The sequence below is a fragment of the Microcaecilia unicolor genome, chromosome 12 (assembly GCF_901765095.1).
Source record: "Microcaecilia unicolor chromosome 12, aMicUni1.1, whole genome shotgun sequence".
NCBI lineage: Eukaryota > Metazoa > Chordata > Amphibia > Gymnophiona > Siphonopidae > Microcaecilia > Microcaecilia unicolor.
Genome location: NC_044042.1, coordinates 112,695,284 through 112,713,546, shown reverse-complemented (window position 1 = coordinate 112,713,546; position 18,263 = coordinate 112,695,284). Strand labels below are relative to the sequence as shown.

Here is an 18,263-nt window from a genome sequence, read left to right as displayed (position 1 = left end):
TTTTAGTGCATGCTTAAAACGCTAGAGACGCCCATATATTCCTACTGCGCCTTTGCAAAAGACCCCCTAAGTGCACCCTAGTTTTGTGAATTGCATACGGCACAGATTGGGTCGAGATTGGGTGGCAGAGCCAGTAGTGGGAGGCGGGGATAGTGCTAGGCAGACTTATACGATCTGTGCCCTGAAAAAGACAGGTACAAATCAAGGTAAGGTATACACAAAAAGTGGCACATATTAGTTTATCTTGTTGGGCAGACTGGATGGACCGTGCAGGTCTTTTTCTGCCGTCATCTACTATGTTACTTTGCGGCACATTTTGCTTCTCTTTGTATTGCTTGACTTTTAGAATAAAAACAAGGAAGAAAAATTTAGTGAGTACAAAATAAAACCTACTGATTGCTACAACTGATTTACTGCAGACCTGTTCCTCTGTCAATATTTTTTGTCCCCCAGCAGCTTTTGGAGTATCAAAGATCAAATGGGTGACTGACCTAGGAGGAATCAGGAAATATAAAACTGAGAGCAAAGGGCAGAAGCCCTCAGTGCTGGATCAGTCCAGTGATGTGAGCTGGTTGCAAGGTGCTGCTCAGCTGAAGAAGAAGCTGGAGGGCCAGGATGGACCTTCTCCATGACTCAGGAGTCCAGATGGTGCAATACCTCCAGACGCGCTACAACTCCTCCCAGGACTGGTTCATGTTTGTCTCCTTTGCAGCAGACCTCCGAAGCACCTTCTGTATCTTCTTCCCCATCTGGTTCCACCTCTGTGAGGCGGTGGGCATCAAACTCATCTGGGTGGCAGTGATTGGCGACTGGCTGAACCTGGTCTTTAAATGGTGAGTTGGGTAAGTGTGCATGTAGGGGGTGGGGATATGTGGAGGAAGGGAAGATAAACTAGCCACTTCACAGCAGCTTCATCTGGTCATCCTTCAGATAATCTTTGCTAAATAAACATTTTAAATGATGACCTGAAAATACCCCTTAATAAAAGGGCAGACAATATCTCCTGAATTCTATATATGGCAACCTAGATTTGCGCACCTTCCAACATATAAAATCAAGGACTCAGGCCTTTTTCAATTGAAAGGAGGCTCTGGAACAAGAGGTTATAGGATGGGGGTGAAAGGAGGCAGAGTCAGAAATAATCTAAGGAAAATATTTCTGATTGGAGGTGGTGGAGACAAAGAAAGTATCAGAATTGAAGAAAGCATGGAACAAGGTATTTATACTGGTCCTGGTTGAATATCAGCCAGGAAATGCATATGCAGACTCCATATGTCCCGCCTCCTGCTTCCCCAAGGATCATCTGATTCCCCCTCCTGTACCCAAGTACCATCTTATCCTCCCTCCTGCTCCCCTAAGCACCATTCAAAACTCCCTCCTGTACCCCCACGAGCCCTAGCAGTCCCCTGATAGCCTAGTGCTCCTTAGGGTAGGAGTGAATCTCACACGCCCTGCCCCTCGCTGCTCCTAAGCAAACCTAGCAGTTGTGACCTCTAGTCTTTACCGGCCATCACTTTCTGTTTCTTTGTCCTTGATAACAAAAAGGTAAAGAAAATTTGTAGTTATTTTTAACTCTTATGTACCAGGATAAATTAAAGCTGTGTGATTTCAAGGGGAATTCGCAGATAACTTAGGAATCAACTATTACCTTAAAGCAGGCCTTAGGCAGCTAAGAACACAGGGCCCGAAATTCAGTGTTTGTCATCTCCAAAATCCGGATTGAATTTCCGGGTACACGGAGCCAGCAAAAATATAGCTGGTTAAGACCCACATAAAGACAGGACTGTGTTTTATGCATCCTATTTATAAATAGGGTTATCTTAGCTGGAAATAGGCTCTGAACTGGTTAAGTGCCACCTCTGCCACCGGAACACCCCATAATACCTGGTTTCGGCTTGGGAACTAAGTGGCCATTTTCAGCGGCACTGTCCGGTTAAGTGGCACTGAAACAAGGTTGAAGGTTTGCTAAGGATTAAAACCCTTGTACCAGCCTTGAAGAGTTCCACTCTTAAACAAGAGTAGGAAACAGCATGGGTGAATTTCTTAAAAAAAGTGGTAAATAAAGCCTAATAAATAAAATAAATAAAAAAACTAGTTTGAAATCCATGCAGTGAAGTAAAAGAAAACAATTGAATAAGACAGCAGCACTGGGACATCCAGTTTTGAACACATTGACTTTGTTCTAGTAATGATACCACTTGAAAAAGTAACAGTCAAAGGCCCTGCAGAATGGCTGACAAATTAGGCCAAGAAAAGTCTCCAGGGACATTTGTGACTTGTGAAAGTTTGCTAATATGCTGAAAGCTGTAACCAACTCTTACAACAGCCTCCTCAGTCCAAAGATTCCTGGCATGCGGTTTTATCTCTTCATTCAAAACCAAACATGAGTAGGCGAGTGGGAGCTTTGATGCCCCTTTGTCCAGCTGTCTGGAATAAATAGGACATAAGTCACTAGGTTAGAGTTCAGCTTGGATTAATTCTAAACATTCAGCTCTTCTCACTGGGCCTCCGGGAACAACTCTCATCTAATATAACCCACCCTCCCACCCACTTTATCAGAACTCAGATCAAGTGAGCAACATTCAACATATCAAATCAGGTTTTCCATCATGACACTCAGCTCATCCAGATGCAGATCAAGGTGCAAATGTATTTTATCGTGTATTACTCACCGAACTGGAACATAGTTCAATACATCATATACATATGCATCACATTTACAAAGGCAACTCCTCAGGTACCATCCCTTAGACCAACAGTTCCCATGTAACAATCCTCAGCTTTTATTTATTAATTTATGTTATTTTGTCATATAAAAGTGGTTATACTTGAGTATAAATAAATATAAAATGTAAAAACAGACAGGACTTAAATTTTAAAAGTACACATATAAGAGAAATGAGAGGCGGGGAAATAAAAATGAAAACAAAAATTATCCAGTTATCAATAATTAACAGTACAATTAAGGAATGATTGATTCTTAAAACAGAGCATAATAAATGTAACAGAGTTCTTAAGACAGGGAATGACCCTAATATTGCTCGACCTAATTAAAAAGCTTGTTTAAAAAAAAGTCTTTACCTTTAATCGAAATTCTAGTGGAAGAAAATTTTACCATCAGATGTTATGTAACAACTCCTGGCTCATCCAAATAAGTACATAAGTGGAGTAATAAGGCAAGAATAATAAGTGGAGGAGTGGCCTAGTGGTTAGAGCATCAGTCTTGCAATCCAGAGGTTGCCAGTTCAAATTCTGCTCCTGCTCCTTGTGATCTTGGGCAAGTCACTTAACCCTCCATTGCGTCAGCTACAAACTTAGATTGTGAGCCCTCCTAAGAGAGAGAAATATCCAGAGTACCTGAATGTAACTCAACTTGCACTACTAATGAAAAAGGTGTGAGCAAAATCCAAATGAATAAGTACTGCCACATTGGGACAGATCAAAGGTCCTTCAAGCCCAGCATTCCATTTCCAACAGTGACCAATCCAGGTCACAAATACCTGGCAAGATCCTGAAAAAGTTCAATACATTTTTTGCTGCTTATCCCAGTAATAGCAGTGGATTTTCCCCAAGTCAATTTAATAATGGTCTATGGACTTTTCATTTAGAAAGCCATCCAGACCTTTTTAAAACCCCACTAAGCTAACCACCTCACCACAACAACCATCTGATGCTCAACACATGTGCATTAGGTCTCATACAGCAATTCCATCTCCTCACATCTTGCAGTTTATTAGACACTTGATATTCCACCCATCAAAGAGCATCTGTGGTTTACAAAATTAAAAGAAGTATAGTTCGAGAGAACTAGGGAAGGTAGATAGGAAAGGGATGAGGAAATAGAAATACAATAATCAATATTAAAGAGGGGGATAAAGCAAGGAAGGAGAGGGGGAAAACTGTATTCTGCAGGCTGGCACCGGGAAATATTTTTCACTTGACTCTGAAGGCAGAAAGTTGCATCTCAAATATCTAGAGTACTGGAGAGATGTGGAATCCATCAATCAAATGCATCTTTAAATAAAAAGGTCTTAAGGGTGGCTTTAAATTTGTCTAGAGAGGTTTCCAGATGAAATGAGGAAGGCAATGCATGCCATAGGGCAGGGTCAATTATGAAGAAAATGTAGCGATGGGTAGAGTCATAAATTATTTGTCTAGAAGTGGAGATAATTAGATGGTTTTGTTGTAGGACGTGGAAGTTATGAGCATAGGATCAGGAGCCGGTCAAGAAAGAATTAGTCATGTTTGGCGAATTGTAAAGATGATTTTATAGGTAAGCCTATGGGTAATCGGTAACCAGTGGACACATTTAAGAAGAAGGGTGACATGGTCAAAGTCAAGATGCTGCAGACTTTCCTTGGATCCAGCCCTGCGGTATACTCCTGAAACTGACACTGAAAGAAGGCGTTGTGGTAGTCCCGAGTACAGGGCTCATATGCAGGGGTCGTGGAGCCTTCTGAGTTCTAGCCTCAGCTGTCTACTCTGAGTTCCAGTTCCAGCCAAGCTGCTGAATCCACGCTGAGTTCCAGCTCTAGTCAAGCTGCTTGAGTCTACTCCAAGTTCCAGCTCCTGCCAAGCTGCTGAGTCCACTCCGTTCCAGTTCCAGCCAAGCTGCTGAGTCCGCTCCGAGTTCCAGTTCTAGCCTAGAGGTTGATTCCGCTCCGAGTTCCAGTTCCAGTCAAGAGGTTGATTCTAGTCCGGGGTCCAGCCCCGGTTTGGTTCCTGATTGCAGTCTGGGTCCCAGCACCTTTTTGGCTCTTGATTCCCGTCCGGGTTCCAGTCCCGGTTCAGTTCCTGTTCAGACTTTTAGTTCCCGTCAGGACTCTGATGCCAGTCCCAGTCCAGCTCTTGAGTTCAGTTCGAGTTTTTGTCCAGCCTCTGATTTTAGCTTGGGTATTGGCTCTAGATCTGTTCCTGTCACTACATTGTGTTGTAAATTTAGGGGTTCAGAGACCCCCAAGAAGGCTGGAGTGACCTTAAATCTGACTCCATCTCTAAATAGCACTAGTACTGGGGTAATCAAGGAGTTGTGAAGTTCTAAAAGGAATTGCCACTAAGGGAGACGTTAGGTCTAAGGAAAAGATACCAGCCTTATGACAAACTGGATTTAGGCTACAGGTTATACAATGCAGCGAAAGATAGCCTGATACAGCAAAAGCATTTATACTTACAGCCTTTCATCATTAAGTGAAGCCCACAAATCATCATTTGGGATGAGGAGTTTATTTACCAAGATACAAGTCAAATCAGTGATTGACAACAGGCACGTACAATCAATTAGTTATAGGAATATAATAATCCAGCTGCAAACAGGTGTTAATTAGTTCCTAATCTTTTATAATTTCTTTTACCAATTAGAGGTTTTACAAGGGAAAGCAATTAGGTAATTTGTCAATTCTGCTGGACACATTGGTTTCCCTTGGAGAGAGAGAGTGGCAACCCTTTTCTCTCTAACTTAAACCAGGAAATACCCTGATTTTTATAGGTGCCCTCAGGATATGGATAATATGACAGTAGATATACCTGATTGGATCTATGCTAATGTCATGGTTGTCACTGATTGGCTCATGCTAATGAGTAGCTTCTATCTTGCTAACATGGTTTTGTCTTTAGCTCGCTTGACCACAAATCTTAAGCAAGACCCTGCATCCAGCTACACCTTTCCTTTCTCACACCATGGCTGACCACAATCCTGCTCACAGGAAAGTCTCATTTCTCAACTTGTTTTTTCCTAACTTACATTAGAGAAAATTCCACTTTGCAACAGACACGGCTTCCATTTTGTGCTGAAATCCTCCATTTTCATATCTATTGACCTAACATTTCCTAATTTAGCTTATTTAGGCCTCAATCTGGGCTACAAACTAGGCCATACTTTTCCAGTAAGCTCCCAGTTATGTCAGCCATCAGATTTCTGACTCAGCCAAGGTCTGTAATAGCCTGAGCTCTATGACTGGGCCCGCCACCATTCCAGTGGGGGGGTCTCTGGCTGTACCATAATTATACAATTGATATGCCAGGAGGTCAAGGGAGTTGTGGATTCCCTCAGGGGAGGGCTCCTTTTGAGACTCTGATCCTGCCTAGCAGCTGTTCGAAAGAGCCTCCTGTTTACAAGAGCCACTCCTGTCCAAGTTCCAGATTTCCTTGTTACTTCCAGTCCAGTGATCCATCTTCGTGTTTTGAAACCCATCAGGAGGTTTCACCACAGTTATCCTTGGAAATTTGAATCTCCCATGGGGACCATGGGAGCCTTGAGGGGGAGGTACTGTCACGACTGTGGTCGTGACTCCTCTTTTACTCACCTTATTTCCTGATGTTCAACTTCCAAGATCGCTCCTGTCTGTCTTTCCTGTGTGCTCACTTTCTGTGTATTCCAAGGCTCTCTTTGGTGTCAGTGTGTTCCCTGCTCCTGTCCTGCAGTAGGTGACATCATTAGTGAGAGTCTTTATAAGGAAGTGGTGTACTTGCATTCAGGGCCTTTGCATTGCCAAGGGTCGTCGTTAGTCGGTGTGCTGTTGCACGGTTTACCTAGCCTTGTTCTGTGGGTTCTTGCCCTTCTGCTTTGTCTTGCGCTTGTCTGTGGACTTCCAGTTCTTCTGTTTGCCTTGTTCACTGTCTGTGTTCCTGTTTGTGGATGCCTGGCAGCCTTCAGCCTTGGTTCTTGTGTCTGTGCCTACGTGTCCCTGTTTGGGGTGGCATGTCAGCCTTCAGTCTTGGTTCTGTTCTGTTGCCTGTGTGTGGAGCCCTGGTCTGTCATTCTGAGTGTAGTAGCCAGCATTGTCCCTAATTAGTTCTCTGCTGTGCAGGTGGTCTGCTCCTGTTCTACCCTGCTTTCAGCTGTCTTCCCTCTGTTTGGAATCCTGCATCTGCCCAGCTTGTGTGAATATCCTAAACCCCTGCTCCTGCCAAGTTTGTATGGATATCCTGAACCCTGCTCTTGCCAAGCTTGTATGATTTCCTAAAGCCCTGCTTCTGCCAAGCTTGTATGCATATCCTGAACCCTGCTTCTGCCAAGCCTTTATGTATGCCCTGTCTGCCTAGTCTGTCTTTGAATCCTGACCCAGTCCAGCTCCATCCTGTAAGTCCTGGAGGCCACCCTGGGGAACGGCGGTCAGAGCGGGTGAAACCCGGAGCTGCTCCAGTCCTGTTTGCCTCCTGTTATCCCAGTCCTGTGGTTCCAGCATTGTCTGCCTACAGCCGCAGTTCCTGTCCTGTCATTCTGGCCAAGTCCATTCCAAGATTCCAGCTCCAGCCTTGCTTGTTTGCCCAGTCCCTGCTGGGGGTTTCTGCCTGCTGCTGCCGCTCCTCGACAGTAGCGTAAGGGCTCATGTTATAGTAACTGTATGTTTTGAACCTGAGATTGTGACAATATGTTGTTAATCTGATAAGAAATGTTTCAGTGCACTGATATTGCCTAAATACAGTCTGGTTTGGGTGCAAGACATTGTCTTGTACACAAAATCAGCAATCTGAGCATTTTTTTTGGTAATGTCTTCCTGAAATGGTAGATTGGTGATAGGACAATAGCTAGAGCAGGTAGAATAGGGTTTGAATATTGTTCTTCACTGGAATTTATGATAGCCACTTTCCAAGATGGTGACAGTAGGCCTCAGGATAGACTAGTTGCAACCATAGAAAGGGCCAAGTATATCAATGTGGTGCTTAAAAACAAGGAAGGAATGGGATCATAGGGTGCTTGTGACAGAACAGTATGTTTTAAGCCTGTAAAATGTATTGGGTATTTCCTAAAGTGGTGCATGTTTATGGGTAAACTGTTACAGAAGAATGACTGTTCCTTCTTTTAGTTAGCACACAGAGAAGAGGAAGTGCCTTTAGTGAGGTAGCCACCCATTTACAAATCTAGATACTGAGTGGAAGAGGGAGTGGCTAGCTGAGTAAGGATAAGTAATGTGTGCTGAGAATGAGGTAGTGGATGAGTGTAGTAATTAGGTAAGTGGGTGGAGGATGGATTAGTGAGTGGGTTTGGCAGGTCCTGGGCCAGAGTCCCTCTGCCTCAGGGATCCTGACTTGGGTATCCCAGTGCTCATAGCCACTGAGAGGAGGGGCATGGGGGGGGGGGGGGCAAAATTCTCCGGTCTCTCTCTCTCTCTCTCCTGCTCCTGACGGGACCCAGGTGATCGTGTCCCGACAGGAGCAGGAGAGAGAAAACTCCGGCACCGGGCCCCCCTCGCATTGCCTACCTAGCAGCTGCTGAGCCCTCAGGCTACGCGTGCTCAGTTTTGAGACTGAGCATGTGCGACCAGAGGAAAGCAGCCACAGGGGCAGGCAATGCTGGGCAGAGGAAGAAGCCGTGCTGCCTGCAGCTGGCGGGGTCAGCCAAGGTACTTTGGGCAGGCGGCTCAGTCTCTCGGTGGCCCTGCCAGTGCTTAACCTGGATTTCAGGCTTGAAAGTCTAACTCTGGATAATTTCTGCTGCTAGTCTATGTAAAAAAGAAATCCAACAATGATCTCAACAGCAATGTAAGGGCATACACCAGAACATTGCTTTAAGACTTTTAATTAGTGATTGATACTTAGTGAAGGAGTACACAGAGAGTTCAATATGGGCTGTTCCCACAGCCGAGCTGATCTTAGTGAGTCTGGCTGCAAAGTGGCTCACTAACACTAACAAGCTCCATACATCAATTTTTACTCTCTTTGTGTGTTTCCCCGTTTTTTTGTGAAAATACAATTTTAATTAAAATACTAACGTTAGTGTGTGTCCAAACAAAAATAAATAAAACCTGTTGGTGTAACTTAAGGAAACCTAGAGAGGCATAATCGAATGTCGCCGGCGAACTATTTTGGCCGCGGCGCAAAAGCTGGCCGGAACCGTATTATCGATAAAAATGATCGGACATCTTTTCTTTCAATAATACGGTTTAGCCCAGCCAAATGCCACAGTTTGCCGGGTTTGAGATCGCCAGTTTTGTTTTTCAGCGATAATGGAAAAAATGCCAGCCATCTCAATCCCGGCGAAATCCAAGGCATTTGGTCATGGGAGGAGCCAGCATTTGTAGTGCACTGGTCTGACATGCCAGGACACCAACCGGGCACCCTAGGGGGCACTTCTAAAAATTTAAAAAAATACAAAAAAAGCTCCCAGGTGCATAGCTCCCTTACCTTGGGTGCTGAGCCCCCCCCCCAAATCCCCCCCAAACCCACTCCCCACAACTCTACATCAATACCATAACCTTTATGGGTGAAGGGGGGCACCTACATGTGGGTACAGTGGGTTTTGGGGGGGGGGGGGGTTGGAGGGCTCCTTAGCACCACAAGTGTAACAGGTAGGGGGGGGGTCTGCCTGCATTAAAAACTGCTCCAGGGACTTGCATACTGCAGACAGGGAGCTGGGTATGACATTTGAGGCTAGCATACAAGCTGGCAAAAAACGTTTTTATTTTTATTTTTTTAGTGTGGGAGGGTGTTGGTGACCACTGGGGAGGTCATCTGGTCCTATGACGGCCCGCCCACCAGCCTGCCCGTTTGTCCAGAAATCCGGACAAACGGGCAGATTGCTAGCCTCCCCTCCCCTTAGTTACGACTGCTCTGGTAGTCTAGTGACCTTTTCCGCCTTCGAGGCAGGAAAGAGCCTCTTCCTCTTTCCTGCCCGGAGCGCGGCCCTGCATGCATCCTTCCTGTTGGTGATCTCGGTGCCGATTCAAAATGGCCGCCGAGAGTTGAATTGACCTCGTGAGACTTCAACTCTCGGTGGCCATTTTGAATCGGCGCCGAGATCACCAACAGGATGGAAGGATGCATGCAGGGCAGCGCTCCGGGCAAGAAAGAAGGGGCTCTTTCTTGCCCCGAAGAGGTCACTAGACCACCAGGGCAGTAGTAAGGTAAGGGGAGGGGGTGACGGGGAGGGGGAGGGGGGGGTGACAGGGTGTGTGATGGGGGAGGGGGAAATGTGATAGGGGGCGGAGCAAGGGCATGAAAGGGAGCGAGGTGGGGTGTGTGGTGGGGGGCGGGGCATGTGTCCTCCTTTTTGGGGGACAAAGCGAATGCTACATACCTGTAGAAGGTATTCTCCGAGGACAGCAGGCTGATTGTTATCACTGATGGGTGACGTCCACGGCAGCCCCTCCAATCGGAATCTTCACTAGCAAAAGCCTTTGCTAGCCCTCGCGTGCCGATGCACACCGCGCATGCGCGGCCGTCTTCCCGCCCGAAACCGGCTCGTGCCGGCCAGTCTCATATGTAGCAAGACAAAGACTAGGGAAGACACAACTCCAAAGGGGAGGCGGGCGGGTTTGTGAGAACAATCAGCCTGCTGTCCTCGGAGAATACCTTCTACAGGTATGTAGCATTCGCTTTCTCCGAGGACAAGCAGGCTGCTTGTTCTCACTGATGGGGTATCCCTAGCCCCCAGACTCACTCAAAACAACAACCATGGTCAATTGGGCCTCGCAACGGCGAGGACATAACTGAGATTGACCTAAAAAATTTACCAACTAACTGAGAGTGTAGCCTAGAACAGAATAAAACATGGGCCTAGGGGGGTGGAGTTGGATTCTAAACCCCGAACAGATTCTGAAGCACTGACTGCCCGAACCGACTGTCGCGTCGGGTATCCTGCTGCAGGCAGTAATGAGATGTGAATGTGTGGACAGATGACCACGTCGCAGCTTTGCAAATCTCTTCAATAGTGGCTGACTTCAAGTGGGCTACCGACGCTGCCATGGCTCTAACATTATGAGCCGTGACATGACCCTCAAGAGCCAGCCCAGCCTGGGCGTAAGTGAAGGAAATGCAATCTGCTAGCCAATTGGATATGGTGCGTTTTCCCACAGCCACTCCCCTCCTGTTGGGATCAAAAGAAACAAACAATTGGGCGGACTGTCTGTTGGGCTGTGTCCGCTCCAGATAGAAGGCCAATGCTCTCTTGCAGTCCAATGTGTGCAGCTGACGTTCAGCAGGGCAGGAATGAGGACGGGGAAAGAATGTTGGCAAGACAATTGACTGGTTCAGATGGAACTCCGACACAACCTTTGGCAAGAACTTAGGGTGAGTGCGGAGGACTACTCTGTTATGATGAAATTTGGTGTAAGGGGCCTGGGCTACCAGGGCCTGAAGCTCACTGACTCTACGAGCTGAAGTAACTGCCACCAAGAAAATGACCTTCCAGGTCAAGTACTTCAGATGGCAGGAATCCAGTGGCTCAAAAGGAGGTTTCATCAGCTGGGTGAGAACGACATTGAGATCCCATGACACTGTAGGAGGCTTGACAGGGGGCTTTGACAAAAGCAAACCTCTCATGAAGCGAACAACTAAAGGCTGTCCTGAGATCGGCTTACCTTCCACACGGTAATGGTATGCACTGATTGCACTAAGGTGAACCCTTACAGAGTTGGTCTTGAGACCAGACTCAGACAAGTGCAGAAGGTATTCAAGCAGGGTCTGTGTAGGACAAGAGCGAGGATCTAGGGCCTTGCTGTCACACCAGATGGCAAACCTCCTCCATAGAAAGAAGTAACTCCTCTTAGTGGAATCTTTCCTGGAAGCAAGCAAGATGCGGGAGACACCCTCTGACAGACCCAAAGAGGCAAAGTCTACGCTCTCAACATCCAGGCCGTGAGAGCCAGGGACCGGAGGTTGGGATGCAGAAGCGCCCCTTCGTCCTGCGTGATGAGGGTCGGAAAACACTCCAATCTCCATGGTTCTTCGGAGGACAACTCCAGAAGAAGAGGGAACCAGATCTGACGCGGCCAAAAAGGAGCAATCAGAATCATGGTGCCTCGGTCTTGCTTGAGTTTCAACAAAGTCTTCCCCACCAGAGGTATGGGAGGATAAGCATACAGCAGACCCTCCCCCCAGTCCAGGAGGAAGGCATCCGATGCCAGTCTGCCGTGGGCCTGAAGCCTGGAACAGAACTGAGGGACTTTGTGGTTGGCTCGAGATGTGAAGAAATCTACCAAGGGGGTGCCCCACACCTGGAAGATCTGTCGCACTACGCGGGAATTGAGCGACCACTCGTGAGGTTGCATAATCCTGCTCAACCTGTCGGCCAGACTGTTGTTTACGCCTGCCAGATATGTGGCTTGGAGCACCATGCCTTGACGGCGAGCCCAGAGCCACATGCTGACGGCTTCCTGACACAGGGGGCGAGATCCGGTGCCCCCCTGCTTGTTGACGTAGTACATGGCAACCTGGTTGTCTGTCTGAATTTGGATAATTTGGTGGGACAGCCGATCTCTGAAAGCCTTCAGAGCATTCCAGATCGCTCGTAACTCCAGAAGATTGATCTGCAGATCGCGTTCCTGGAGGGACCAGCTTCCTTGGGTGTGAAGTCCATCGACATGAGCTCCCCATCCCAGGAGAGACGCATCCGTTGTCAGCACTTTTTGTGGCTGAGGAATTTGGAAAGGACGTCCCCGAGTCAAATTGGACCAAATCGTCCACCAATACAGGGATTCGAGAAAACTCGTGGACAGGTGGATCACGTCTTCTAGATCCCCAGCAGCCTGAAACCACTGGGAAGCTAGGGTCCATTGAGCAGATCTCATGTGAAGGCGGGCCATGGGAGTCACATGAACTGTGGAGGCCATGTGGCCCAGCAATCTCAACATCTGCCGAGCTGTGATCTGCTGGGACGCTCGCACCCGCGAGACGAGGGACAACAAGTTGTTGGCTCTCGCCTCTGGGAGATAGGCGCGAGCCGTCCGAGAATCCAGCAGAGCTCCTATGAATTCGAGTTTCTGCACTGGGAGAAGATGGGACTTTGGGTAATTTATCACAAACCCCAGTAGCTCCAGGAGGCGAATAGTCATCTGCATGGACTGCAGGGCTCCTGCCTCGGATGTGTTCTTCACCAGCCAATCGTCGAGATATGGGAACACGTGTACCCCCAGTCTGCGAAGTGCCGCCGCTACTACAGCCAAGCACTTTGTGAACACTCTGGGTGCAGAGGCGAGCCCAAAGGGTAGCACACAGTACTGGAAGTGACGTGTGCCCAGCTGAAATCGCAGATACTGTCTGTGAGCTGGCAGTATCGGGATGTGCGTGTAGGCGTCCTTTAAGTCCAGAGAGCATAGCCAATCGTTTTGCTGAATCATGGGGAGAAGGGTGCCCAGGGAAAGCATCCTGAATTTTTCTTTGACCAGATATTTGTTCAGGGCCCTTAGGTCTAGGATAGGACGCATCCCCCCTGTTTTCTTTTCCACAAGGAAGTACCTGGAATAGAATCCCAGCCCTTCTTGCCCGGATGGCACGGGCTCGACCGCATTGGCGCTGAGAAGGGCGGAGAGTTCCTCTGCAAGTACCTGCTTGTGCTGGAAGCTGTAAGACTGAGCTCCCGGTGGACAATTTGGAGGTTTTGAGGCCAAATTGAGGGTGTATCCTTGCCAGACTATTTGGAGAACCCACTGATCGGAGGTTATGAGAGGCCACCTTAGGTGAAAAGCTTTCAACCTCCCCCCGACTGGTAGGTCGCCCGGCACTGACACTTGGATGTCGGCTATGCTCTGCTGGAGCCAGTCAAAAGCTCGTCCCTTGCTTTTGCTGGGGAGCCGAGGGGCCTTGCTGAGGCGCACGCTGCTGACGAGAGCGAGCGCGCTGGGGCTTAGCCTGGGCCGCAGGCTGTCGAGAAGGAGGATTGTACCTACGCTTACCAGAAGAGTAGGGAACAGTCTTCCTTTCCCCAAAAAATCTTCTACCTGTAGAGGTAGAGGCTGAAGGCTGCCGGCGGGAGAGCTGCTCTACCACCTGTTCGACTTTCTCTCCAAAAATATTATCCGCACGGCAAGGCAAGTCCGCAATCCACTGCTGGATTCTATTCTCCAGGTCGGAGGCACGCAGCCATGAGAGTCTGCGCATCACCACACCTTGAGCAGCGGCCCTGGACGCAACATCAAAGGTGTCATACACCCCTCTGGCCAGGAATTTTCTGCACGCCTTCAGCTGCCTGACCACCTCCTGAAAAGGCTTGGCTTGCTCAGGGGGGAGCGCATCCACCAAGCCCGCCAACTGCCGCACATTGTTCCGCATGTGTATGCTCGTGTAGAGCTGGTAGGACTGAATTTTGGCCACGAGCATAGAAGAATGGTAGGCCTTCCTCCCAAAGGAGTCCAAGGTTCTAGAGTCCTTGCCCAGGGGCGCCGAAGCATGCTCACTAGAACTCTTGGCCTTCTTTAGGGCCAAATCCACAACTCCAGAGTCGTGAGGCAACTGAGTGCGCATCAGCTCTGGGTCCCCATGGATTCGGTACTGGGACTCAATCTTCTTGGGGATGTGGGGATTACTTAATGGCTTGGTCCAGTTCGCCAGCAATGTCTTTTTTAGGACATGATGCATGGGTACTGTGGACGCTTCCTTAGGTGGAGAAGGATAGTCCAGGAGCTCAAACATTTCAGCCCTGGGCTCGTCCTCCACAACCACCGGGAAGGGGATGGCCGTAGACATCTCCCGGACAAAGGAAGCGAAAGACAGACTCTCGGGAGGAGAAAGCTGTCTTTCAGGAGAGGGAGTGGGATCAGAAGGAAGACCCTCAGACTCCTCGTCAGAGAAATATCTGATGTCTTCCTCTTCTTCCCACGAGGCCTCACCCTCGGTGTCAGACACAAGTTCACGAACCTGTGTCTGCAACCGTGCCCGGCTCGACTCTGTGGAACCACGGCTACGGTGGGAGCGTCGAGAGGTAGACTCCCTCGCCCGCACCGGCGAAGCTCCCTCCGCCGACGTAGTCGGGGAGCCTTCCTGGGAGGCGACCGCAGACGCCGGAGACCTCACCCCGGGCAATGGACCAGCCGGCGCCACGCTCGACAGTACCGGAGGCGCAAGCACCCCCGGTACCGGAGGGATAGGGCGCAACAGCTCTCCCAGGATCTCTGGGAGAACGGCCCGGAGGCTCTCGTTCAGAGCGGCTGCAGAAAAAGGCATGGAGGTCGATGCAGGCGTCGATGTCAGAGTCTGTTCCGGGCGTGGAGGCTGTTCCGGGCTGTCCAGAGTGGAGCGCATCGACACCTCTTGGACAGAGGGTGAGCGGTCCTCTCGGTGCCGATGCCTGCTGGGTGCCGACTCCCTCGGCGACCCAGAGCTCTCGGTGCTGACACGGGAAGGGGACCGGTGTCGATGCTTCTTCGATTTTTTGGAGCGAAGCACGTCACCGGCGCCGACGAGGAGGACGTAGAATCCAACCGTCTCTTCCTCGGGGCCGAGACCGAAGAGGGTCGGTCTCGGGGGGGCTGTACCGCAGGAGCCCTCAGGGTAGGGGGAGACCCACCCGAAGGCTCACCGCCACCAGCAGGGGAATGGACAGCCCTCACCTGCACTCCAGACGAAGCACCACCGTCCGACGACATCAGCAGACGAGGTCCCGGTACCACCGACGTCGATACAGTCGTCCGATGTCTCAGCGCCGATGCAGAGGGTCGATGCCTCGATACACTCGATGCACTGGCGGCCGAGGATGAAGGTCTGGACGCTGGAGACGTCGATGCACTCGATACCCCCGGTGCCGATGCCGACGAAGAGCCCGAGAACAAAATGTTCCACTGGGCTAACCTCGCTACCTGAGTCCGCTTTTGTAAAAGGGAACACAGACTACAGGCCTGAGGGCGGTGCCCAGCCCCCAGACACTGAAGACACGACGCGTGCCTGTCAGTGAGCGAGATTACCCGGGCGCACTGGGTGCACTTCTTGAAGCCGCTGGAAGGCTTCGATGTCATGGGCGGAAAAATCACACCGGCGAGATCAAAACTCGAAATGGCGAAAATTGGCACCACAAAAATAGGGAGAAAAAAATTTCGACCGAGGCCTAACTAAGGCCTACCCCGACGACGAAAGAAAACTTACCGGGGCGAAAAGCTCGAAATACGGGAAGGGAAAAACCAAAAGTATCTTCCCGAAACACTTCTCAAACTTTCTCTGAAGAAACGAGTCGAAAAGGACGCGCGAGGTCAGCTTTCCGGGGCACGAACGGCGAAACACGACCGTACCGAGCGCGGACAAAAGAAGACTGGCCGGCACGAGCCGGTTTCGGGCGGGAAGACGGCCGCGCATGCGCGGTGCGCATCGGCACGCGAGGGCTAGCAAAGGCTTTTGCTAGTGAAGATTCCGATTGGAGGGGCTGCCGTGGACGTCACCCATCAGTGAGAACAAGCAGCCTGCTTGTCCTCGGAGAAAATATGGTAACCCTAGACAAGAAATTAAAGTGAACCAGATGACTGGACAATTTCTTTCCTCTAGAGTAGGCAATACAGGAGCCAGGTTGAAAAATTTCATGTAATTGAAGCACATGCCAGTGCTTATATATGCTTTGTGCAATTAAAGCTGATTTGTTTTTATGAGATAAAACCAAAATTTGTTTTTCTTGAGATTATTTTTGCACATACGTTGACTAATAATTTCAGCCTGTTTGTGAAGTTCTTAGTCTTAGTCTATGGCATTGTGCCAGGATGTTCCTGAACCTGGGGTTCACAAGTATGGTGATCCACCACAGATCTGAGAGAGCCACACCCAGGAACTCCAGATCCAAGACCAGACTGGAATAATACCATAGAACTAACATTAAACCTAGAATGTGAATTAACCTTACTCCAGCTCTGACCCGGAAGTTAAATTTCAGTACATGAGCGAAGCCTTCGGTGTCTTCATGCACCTCACTAAATTGAAATATAAATGGGATTTGTAGGAAGAGTACTAACTTTAGCATACATTTTTACTCATGTTTTCAACACACTTTTTTTTTAGTTAAGTTTTTACAATTAAACCCTGAATAAAGGTTTATTCACAAAAAGATGCATTCAAATGTGAGTGAAAAGATGCTTTAAGTTTGGGACATCTTATTACATCAGCCTAAGGGGTGCTTTTACTAAAGCACGCTAAATGCCACACACTGTCCATTGTATACCTATGAACTGCGTGGCACGTCCAAGTGTTTTCAGCCTATGATAAAGGAATGCTGGCTTAAGACCATGAACACTGAAACTCAGGCTAATCTTCCCTTTCCATGGTAGGATTTTGTTTGGACAGAGGCCATATTGGTGGGTCCATGACACGGATTACTACAAGAACACATCTGCTCCCATCATAGAGCAATTCCCCATCACCTGTGAGACCGGTCCAGGTAAGAAACAGCAACAATTAGTTCATCATCTGAAATATTACTGGCCAGAAATGCAATCACAAGCACCCCCCACCCCTCCCCGCTGATTCGATATGTGGAGGCCAGATTTGGGTGAGCTCCCGAGATGTGCATGTAACTTAATAACAGGGGCGGACTGAGGGTGGTCTTGGGCCCATGGGAATGAGGACGGTCTGGGCCCAGCCACTGCTCGACACCCCCCTTGCCGCCCCAGTCCTACTTGAGGGGTCCTGGTTGTGTGGTGGCCTCTGCGAGGGGGGCATGTTCTTGCCTGCTGCGCTGCCGCTATTCCCTCACCTGCTGGTGCCGCCATGTTTTCAAAATGGCGGCCGAGACTTCCTGCGGTAGACTCGTGGGTCTCTACAGTCTCACAAGACTTCCGCAGGGAGTCTCAGCTGCCATTTTTAAAATATGGTGGTGTTGGGCAGGGGGGAATAGCTACAGCCCAGCGGGCTGGGCAGGAAAGATCATGTTCCCCACCTCTGATGAGGCCACGAGATCACCAGCGGCGCACCAGCATCCGGGCAGAGCCTCTGGGCCCTCGGGCACTGCCCGGTTGCCCAAATGGTCAGTCCGCCCCTGCTTAATAGGCTAATGAGCTGTTAACCATGAATAATGCGATGAAGCTGGAGTGCAGTAAGTTTAAAACAAATAAGAGAAAATATTTATTCAGCACGTAATTGGACTCTGGAATTCATTGCCGGAGAATGTGGTTAAGGCATTTAACTTAGCAGAGTTTAGACGGCTTCCTGAAGGAAAAGGCTATAGAATGTTATTAAAGGAACATAGGGAAAAATCCACTATTCCTGGGACAAGCAGTACAAAATGCTTTGCTCTGTGGATCTTGTCGGATGATTGTGACCTGGATTGGCCACTGTCGGAAACAGGGTGCTGGGCTAGATTGACCTTTGGTCTGTCCCAGTGTGGCGATGCTTATGTCTTAATTATCGATACTAGTTGGCATCTATTAGGATTTGAATGCACATCTAGCGTGCAATGTAAAAGGGAGTGTAGCCATGGGGGAGGAATGGGCAGGTCGGGGCATTCCAAAATATTGCATGCAGTGTTATAGAATAATGGATCAGTGCGCCCAGCTTTGGCACCAGGATTTACACCAGGTTTCAGCAGGCGTAAGTCTGGTCAGGGCCACTGAGAGACACAGCTGGGCCCGGGGCAAGAC

At 49.0% G+C, this 18,263-nt stretch overlaps 1 protein-coding gene across 1 annotated transcript in view; it reads left to right on the top strand.

Moving 5' to 3' along the window:
• The first annotated feature begins 534 nt into the window (after positions 1 to 534).
• Positions 535 to 18,263, top strand: part of LOC115481674 (glucose-6-phosphatase-like) — a 63,719-nt gene continuing 45,990 nt past the window's right edge. The window contains exons 1-2 of the mRNA XM_030220996.1: positions 535 to 833; positions 16,956 to 17,065. Of these exons, the coding sequence (XP_030076856.1) occupies positions 616 to 833; positions 16,956 to 17,065 (328 nt within the window). The 5' untranslated portion in view covers positions 535 to 615. The remainder of the gene's footprint in view (positions 834 to 16,955; positions 17,066 to 18,263) is intronic.